Source organism: Puccinia triticina, chromosome 14A (assembly GCF_026914185.1).
Source record: "Puccinia triticina chromosome 14A, complete sequence".
Taxonomy (NCBI): domain Eukaryota; kingdom Fungi; phylum Basidiomycota; class Pucciniomycetes; order Pucciniales; family Pucciniaceae; genus Puccinia; species Puccinia triticina.
Genome location: NC_070571.1, coordinates 4,472,758 through 4,481,820, shown reverse-complemented (window position 1 = coordinate 4,481,820; position 9,063 = coordinate 4,472,758). Strand labels below are relative to the sequence as shown.

Below are 9,063 nucleotides of genomic sequence, written 5' to 3'. Positions count from 1 at the left end.
TTGGTGTTCTTTGAGTGGGAAATCGGCCCTGTTCGTCACATCGCACTTGCGCACCGTTGTTGCCGCCCTAGTTGCCCGGATTTTGCATGCCTGGAAGCCGCACTAACGCGCACAGCCCTATACGGCGATGCCGCCACGACCCCTCTCATTCCCAGCCCGTTTATTTCCAGAATTGCTGGCAGGCCCGACGGGTTCCTCGCTCCAGTATTTGAATGGTTTGTCATGGCGCCTGGCGGCTGAAGCAACATGTATCGGCCTGGGCGGTGTGTCGGTGAGGCCCAGCAGCCTTGCACGGGTGTTTGAGACAGGAGCATGTTATGGCCCTGGACGGCCGCGCCGCCCTGGCAGAGCTCACGGTGCTTGCCAAAGCCGGGGATGGCACAACCCCATGCTTCGCAAGACATGGAAGGGTTGGCGCACACAAGCGGCCCTCCACGACCCGCTTGTAGGGCGCTTATGTGGGCGATATTGCTGGGCTATTGCGGGTGTTCAGCCCCTCTGGCGGCCGCGCCTCCGGGCACAGGGGCTCAGTCCAAAGCCGATAGACGTCCCCCGCTCTCCACAGCCCTGCCTTTCCTTATCCGTCTTCTCGCGGCAGCCACACAACCCTGCGCCCCCTCCCCGGCAGACACAAACACACACACAGCAGCAGCCGCAGCATCTTCCAGGACCCTTACAAAGCGTGTTTCTGGTGTTGTTTTCTTCGTAGTATATGTATATAGTTCAAGACAAGAGTGCGGAAGTAGTTCAAGAACACGGCCGGCGGGGGGGAGGACGGATGTGGGCGGGGATAAATTAGCGATAACGATAGGCGGGGAGAGCGGAGGATGGGTGGAGGATATACACAGATGGATGGTCGGGATACACGGCGGACGACAAGAAGGGGCGAGAGCGCGGGGGGTGGCTAGAAGCGGCGGCTTGGGGGGTAATGAGACGGCGGCGAGCCTTCGGAGTGGCGGGGAAGGATGGGGAGGTAGGGCGGGTCGACAAACGGGTCGGGCGAGGGGAGGGCGGGCGACGCGGGGGCGGAGGGCGGCCAGGGCAGCGGGCCCTCGGCGGCCGGGCTCGGGCCGGGGCTCTGGGGGCGGCGAGGCGCGGGACGGGGGTCGGCGAACGGGTTGCACGGGTCGTCGGAGCCGGCGGGGCTTCCGGGGCGCGGGCCTAGATACTCGGAGGAGGCGGACGGGCGGGGGCCGGGGTGGGGTCTGTGTAGAGCAAGCATCGAAAGGCGTCAGTTTGAGTCACACAAAGGGACACACGGGGTGGGGGGGTTTTACAAGCGGAGGGCTCGGGGGAGAAAGCTAACGAGGGGGCATGCTCGTAGGCGCGCGTGTCCCGCAAGCCGGCGTGCTCGAGAGACGGGGAGTCGGGGTGGCGGTGCAGGGGCAGCGGGGCGGCGGGCCCGCGCTGGACGGCGGCCCTTGCGGTGGCCATTTTCTTGTAGATGTACAGTGCGGCGACGACGGTGACCAGGAAGGTGAGCCCCAGCACGGAGTACTTCACCGCGCTCGAGCCTTTGCCCCCCTGCTGCTCCTCCGTCGACGAGGAGGTGTTGAACAGCGTGCCCAGATAAACCCCCGCTAGCTGCTTCGGCATCGAGAGCACCGTCGCGGCTGTGAAGATCGTCAGCGACATCCCCGTCGTCGCAAACACTGGGGTGACTAGGTGGCCGGGAATCGCCGACAGTCGAGCTAAGAACGCAATCTGTGATCCACCCCCCCGCTCTCTCTCGTCAGTCTCTTTCTGTCAGGGATGGAAGAGGTGGATTTACCCAGAAGCCGCCCTCCCGGATCACGACACACATGCAGGCGTAGTTCAGGTCCTTCTTCTCCAGCTTGGCCGCCCGGCCCGAGCAGGCGTACTTGAACGTCCAGTAGTTGGCCAGCTCGCCCAGCAGGGTGCCGAGACAGACGATCGCAAAGCCCAGCCACAGACCCCACACGAGTCCGCACAGGATGATGACGATCTGATATTTGTCTAGTGGTCAGTTTGTTTGTAAGCAGTGTGGGTGGGTGTGGGCGGGGCGTACCTCGTGGCCGAAGAGGGGCGGGAAGGAGATGATGAAGAGCACGGCGACCGGGATCAGCCAGCCCACCTCGACGCCGTTGATTTTGAGGTTGCGCATCGAGAGCACGAACGGGTGCAGGGCGATGACGATCTGGTGGTGGTAAACTGGCGCACGAGGGGCTGTCAGCTTTGCTGTTTCCGGCGGGGGCTGGGAGAGGGACTCAACTGGCGACGACGGCGATGGCGATGAGCAGGAGGACGAGGAAGACATAGTACTTGATCCAGTCTTTGCGCAGGAAGTTACTGCAGCATTAACAGGGTGTGTCAGTCTTGGTTCGGCAGGATCGAGGGTGTGTGTGGGGGGGTGTTTACTTTACAGAGAGGGGCCCGAATGCGGTGTGGAAAGTCCTGTGGCGGAAGGACGAGCTGGTTTTGGAGAGCGAGGAGTCGGAGGCGGCGCTCTTGGAGTCGGGGAGGGTGGGCGGCGGGTAGTGCTGGGCTGGATGGCTCATCTGCGTTCGTTTCTGGGGTGGTTGGGGGTGGGATGTGTGCTAGCTCGGGGTGGGTTTTGTCATCGTTCTGGCTGCTTTCGGTTTTCGAGGTGGTTCGTGGTCGGTGGCTGGGGTGGTGCTGGGTTTGGGCTGGGCTGGCCTGAGGATGGCGGGTGCTGTGAAACCCGCCCACTGCCCCTCAAACACCCCAAAACACCCCAAAACACCACAAAACACTCCCCAATTAAACACCCTCAGCCTCGCCGGACACGCCTGATCTCCATGGGGACCACCCGCATAAACCATCTGCCCAGCCGAAACACGTCCATACCGCAAAAACTTCTTGCAAGGAAAAAGCCAGACTCATCTGATAATGGATGACAGTAGCAAACAGCTCAGAACATTTTTGGGAATCACCACTATGCAGATATAAAAGAGAAAGAAAAACCCCTAACAACTGATCTAGAAATGGATGAAGAGTATTTCAAAGTAATTCAAGGTTTGCTTGATTCACGAATTTGGAGAGAACATTTGAGCCAATGCTGAAAGGACAGTGCCATTTATTAATATCATCCAGGTTGCTTGCAAGATCTATTTTCAACAAACTCAGATGCTATGCGGCTCAAATTTTGGATACCCCTAATGAATAGAAAGGAAAAATCGAATAAAAGAGAGCATTCCCACAGCATTGTTGATTGGTCAACTTTTGAGCTGGGGTGAGACAGCTTTAAGTTGACCAAAAGCAAACTATGGGAACAAATCGATGAATGAAACAACATTTCAGGAATGTGAACCAGTTGATTGCAGAAGCTTGTGAGCTATTGAAGGGTGAGCATGTTCAAATGAATTCCAAACTTTTGATATCTGGTGATCCACATCCTGTGTTTGTGAAGCTTGTCAAATCAAGGATGTCTCTTTTGGAATTCAATGTAAATCACTCACACGCAACACAACCCCACTATTGCGTCTCCATCTAACCCAGAACATTTGTGCATTCAATGTCCTGCCAAAAGAATAGAGTTCTTCATAGAGCCAATGGGACTCATCCGCTGCTCTGCAGTTGGGACAGCTGTAATGATCCTTTTGCCACTCAGATATACAAGCTGTGTGAAACTTGTGTTCACAGATTGGCCATTTCTTGACACTCTCAGCCGGCATTAAACCTTCAAGACAAATTGGACATGGGTTTTCTTCCGCCTGAGAGGAATATATAAAATTCTGCTTCAGCTCTTATTGATCTGTTGTACTTCCTGGAATATCACCTTCACTGTACCACTCACATATTTCTTTGCAAATGCAGAGGCAGCCTCCATGAATCTTTTTAGGTCCTGATACATATCAAATCTACTGGGTGTTCCATTCAAAGCGGCCCTCTGAAAGCCCCACCAATCAAAAAATTGGTAAAACTGCACTGCTTCTATGGTATCAAATGATATCACTCACAGAAATCCTTGGTTGGTAATGTCGCACTCTTGCCTGCAGTCTCAGAAGAGCCAATGATCTAGATATTTCATCCTCATCAAAAACCTTCAAAACCCGTACAGAAATGAAAAAAGTCAGTTTTCTTTTCCTCTGGGGTGTTTGGACTAGAGTAGATCACTCACAAAATCCTCTCTTTTTCTCTTTGCAATTTGCCTTTGCATCATATCCTATCATCCACATGTCACACAAAATCAATGTGACTGCACCTGGATCTGTTAGATCAATACTCACAGAACTCCCTGGTTGATTAACTTGCTTGCTTGATCCCACATTGTCTGGGATTTGTTGGTTATTGGCGCTCTGGTAAAAACCATGATTCAAACAATCAAAAAAATGCCACTGTTTCTGTGCTGGATATTCTCCCCTCAAGAGAAAAATATTACTCACAGAGGTCTCTGCCTGATCATGCATCATTGTTGATCCTGGAACCACATTGCTGGAGTTTCCGTCTCCATGGGGCTCCTGTAAGAACCATAACCCACATGATAAGACAGATTTGATTGGTTTTGTCTTCTGATGGGTAGGCTAGCTGATGAAGGAGATAACTCACATGTATTTCTGCAAAACCAAGAAAAGATGGTGTTGGTTCCATGAAGATGCAGGATGGGGAAACAAATTCAGTTTTTTTGCTGGTTATGCACCATGGGCTGAGATGTTTGTAAATTTACTTACCATCACTCTGTACATTTTCAACAGAATTCCCATCAGGAATTGTTTCCACATTGGGCCTACGAAGAACCTGTTATATCCCCGGTGACATGGAGAAAATTTCAGTGTTTATGACTTCTTGCATGGTTTTAAGCACTTGAGCCACTCACAGAATCTTCTTCATGAGCATCCAGAACTGCTGAGCTGAGAGCTGGGGCTGGAGCAGGAGGATGACCTAGCCTGTTGGTGTCAGACTCAAAGAAAGGAAAACATTGGCCAAATACTGATTTGCATGATTGCCCAAAATTTTGAAGGCCCTCAGAAAGGTGCCCCAAGTGAGGTGGAGGTGCAGTAACCAGTATTGATGCTTGGAGGAGCTGCAAAGGAAGAAAACAGCTGCTGGTCAACTTCAGTGATCTAAAGCTAGTAGTAGCTGCAAGAGAAGGTCTTGGGTACCAAAATTGTTCTGATGATGTTAATCATTGAGTTGGAAGCTTTGACAGGTGTCATATTTGGGAGGAATTGGATGTGGTTGGGGGGGAAAAACAGAGTTCCAAGTGGCAACTGTCCCCAAGGGGCTGAATTAAAAGCCTCCAGATACAGTTGCGTGTTGATGTATTGTTTCCTCTTCATACCCAGGTCCCATACCAAACAAAAGACTTGATTCAGATACATATTAATTGATGATTTTGAGTATCAGCCTGGGCACTTTGAAACCACACAGGATTACTGAATTCTGGGAAATGTAACATACCAAACCTAAAACTTGATTCAGGTGAATATTGATGGATAATTATAAGTATAAGCCTGGGAAGTTTGAAACCACACAGGATTACTGAATTCTGGGAAATGTAAAGCCAATGCTATGATCCATCAGATCAAGGAATAACTAAATAAAATTTAAATGGTATGATCATTACAATACATGTAACATGACAGATGTTACACTGCATTTCAATTTTTCAGGGTTAGACATATCTAGATAAACCCAGTAGTACATTCCTTTGCTGATACACTACCAATTCAAAGTAAAAATGAGTCAATACTTCATTTACAGGAAACCTGCAGTATATTGGAAATTTGAGGCACCACTGATGCAGTAAAAAGTGTATCATGGATTTTTGGCTAATCATGCATTCATTCTGACTATGTACATGTGACAGTAATTCTATTGTTCAGCAACAGAGGGGGAGGGAGGAGGGAGAGAGCACACAAGATTAGAATATTACTGGGTGAAGAAAAGGAAAAATTCACTATTTTGGTGCTGACACTTGATTTTTCTTTTCTTTTATTAGGGGGTTTCAAAGTTGGCCAGATGTGACTTGCATGCACTTTTGAAAGTTGGTGTTCAAGTTCATTCTTGAACACTGAGTTGCAAAAGTGCATGCAAGTCACATTGTACTACACCCCCCAAACCTGCTTGAATGTTTTTTTGAATGTTGGTGTTCAAGAAACACCTTGAAAAATAACTTGCAAAATTACATGCAAGTCATGCATGGCCAACTTTGAATCCCCCTATTATGTTCATGAAGTCCTTCATAGCTTTGGGTGAGGAAAGCCTGGACCACCTCAAAACACCCAAATAACTCTTCAAAACACTCAGCCAGGCTCATCCATTCCCCCTCCCTCAGCTTTGCCAGACAAACTTGGGGGCTGTCTCCATGGGGATCACCTGCATAAACCATGTGCCCAGCCAAGACTGTTGATGGGGGCAGGGTTGCATGGACTGAAGGTCATGGAAGGAGCCTGGTGACAAGGTATCTGACACTAAGAGAAAAAGTAGTTTGTATTCATTGAGGAGAGTCTCAATGATCTGAGCTGGGACAATACTAATAACAAGACTTAGCTGAAAAACTATAGTGGAAGCATAAATGGGATATAAGCATCCTAACAAAAACACACACATCATTCCAAGATGATTGTAAAAAATGCTTGCCAAATTGTATATCCAAGTGTTCAACAGCCACTCACAGAGCACTGTGATTACACCCTCCTGCATGACGCTCATGGCAGCTATTTAATATCTCCCAGATCATCCACCCTGTTCAAACTTGAATCTTCAGAAGATTAGCACTCTTCACGTAAGCTAAACATCAGCATCCACTCAGGCCTGGGAGGACAGGAGGACCCTTGGGCACGCTCTTAGGCATAGCCTGTTGCGTGTGCGCCAGAGCGCTAATCATCTTGTATGATGCTGCTACACATTCAACAGCCTAAGCTGTCTAGGGAGTCCTGGAAGCCAGGGAGTGGCTCCCCAAGACTCCCGTGTACGGGTTGTGGAGAGGAGCGCAACAAGTTTGTTGTTGAACCTCGTCACAGCTCCTTCTCTGACTTCCTAGCCTATCCGAGAGGGCACACACTTCTTGGGTCAAGAAGTCCGGTCCTCCGGATCGGGAGGTAAGGAGAAGAAGTGTGTACAGAGAGTATCTCCTCTCTGGAGCAGCACACACGGTGTGGAACTCCGTCCGGTGCAGGCCGGCGGCAGTTAGTTGGAGGGGAATGGGAAAAAGAGATTTTATGTGCCCTCCGGGTGATGGTCGGGATGAGCAAGGAGGATCTGTTGAGCGATGAGGTTTGGGGGGGGAAAGATTTTACAACGGCTTTTGAGCGCGCGTCGGCGGTTTGTTGTTTTTGAGGGAAGAAGAAAACTGGAATCAGAAAGAGGTTCTCAAGGATCAATAAGATTTGGTATGGCACTCTGGAGGGCGCCGGATGATGAGCGATAAGATTCTGATGGATTCCTAATTGGGATCAGCTAGGTTCCATGCCCCCCTTCCTCTGAGTTCGTGGGCGAACTCAGACTCCAGGAGGCGCCGCGCACTGCGGACCCGTCATCACACCCCGCACGCGCACACGCTACAACACACACAACACAGCAAGCCAACAAACAACTAATCAAAGGAATAAAAAAAAAAACCAAACCCTCCCCACTGTAACCATCCAACGCGCGCAGTAGAGAAAGGAAACAAGTCAAGGTCCTAAGAAACAAAACATCTCAAACAAAGATAGAAAGAAAAAAAAAGGAAAGAAAATATAAAAAAAAAAAAACAAAGATGAAACTCCTGAAACGTCTTGAGGGGGATGCCGCCGCGCCACCATAGATCTTGTACCTTGAGGATTTGTTCTTGATGTCTTTCCGCGCGCCGCGCCGCAAAATGAGTGTTGTCCCTGCGTGTACCAAATGGCGCACCACATCTCCACCACGCTTGCAGTCTGTCCCTAGACTGCTCGCGTCTCGCCGCCAAGGATCTGAAGAAAGAGAGGGAAAACCAAGGAAAAAAAAAAAAAAAGGGGGAAGGGATCCCACAGGGAAAAATGGGGCCGAAGAGGAAGGGATCGCCACAGTGCTCACAAACGTGGCATAAAGTAGAGTTTCGCCAAAACTTAAGAGCATCATGCCCGGAGGTGCATTATTGGGAGGAACTTACTTTTGTTCCCCAATGCCTCTGCGTGCATAATACTTCTTCACCTGGTCCGCCGAAAATCGCCGCTTGAGTTCGGTGCCATCGAGCTCAGCCAAGACATAGGACCCGCCCCGAACCTGCTTAACGACTCGAAATGGTCCATTCCAGCGGTGCGCAAAAAGCTGGCCCCACTGAATCTCGAGTGATCGGTTGTAGGCCAGAACTAGATCGCCAATCTGGAGCGGTTCACGTTGTCGTCCCGCGTGCTTCTCCTCCCAATAGCGGACCGCCTCGCCTCTAGAGTCCATCATCCTCTTGTACGCCTTCTCGCGAGTCTCTTCGCTACGCTCTAATTGAAGCGACCGTGCCACCAGGAGGTCGGTCGTGGTCTTCACCGACTCCCAATCCACGCCAAGGTAGGACTCGATTTCCAAATCCAGGGGGAGGACCGCCCGCTGACCAAAGACTAGCTCGTAGGGGGAATAGCCGGTGGTGCGCTTGGTGGAGATCCGGTCGGCAAAAAGCACCAGGGGCAGAAACTTACGACAATTCTTGCCGCTCTCGCCGGCAAGCTTAACCAACGCGGCTTTGAGCGGACCATGGCCTCGTTCGACCATACCCTGACCTTCTGGGTAATAAGGAGTTGAGACGCGATGTTGTCCCGGCAAGGCGCGAAGCATGTCGGCTAGGGCGCCGCCAAATTCAGAACCTCCGTCCGTCGAATAGGATCGCGCCAGACCATAGCGCATCATCCAGTGCTCTTGCAGAAAGGCGGCCACTGCTTCTGATGTCAGATTGTTGATGATCTTGGCCTCCACCCACCCAGAGAAGTCATTGCGGGCAACTATAAGATACTTGGCGCCACTAGCTTTCAAGTGAACTGCATCCATTGAGACCCTCCCAAACACGGTAGACTCGCCGGTCGGATAAAGAATTTCCTGAGGTCGACAAAGGTCCTTCTTCTGACACGCCTCGCAGCTCCGACACCATTTAGCCACCGCCTGTTTCAGAGACGGCCACCAGAAGCGCTC

General features: G+C 51.0%; 1 protein-coding gene across 1 annotated transcript; it reads right to left on the bottom strand.

Moving 5' to 3' along the window:
* Positions 1–904: 904 nt before the first annotated feature.
* PtA15_14A397 (uncharacterized protein) lies at positions 905–2,519 on the bottom strand (the record flags this gene model as incomplete). Its single annotated transcript, XM_053163108.1, has 6 exons — positions 905–1,205; positions 1,307–1,704; positions 1,772–1,966; positions 2,030–2,172; positions 2,234–2,310; positions 2,380–2,519. The coding sequence occupies 6 exons, from the start codon at positions 2,517–2,519 to the stop codon at positions 905–907; spliced, it is 1,254 nt and encodes a 417-aa protein (XP_053027068.1).
* Positions 2,520–9,063: the final 6,544 nt, after the last annotated feature.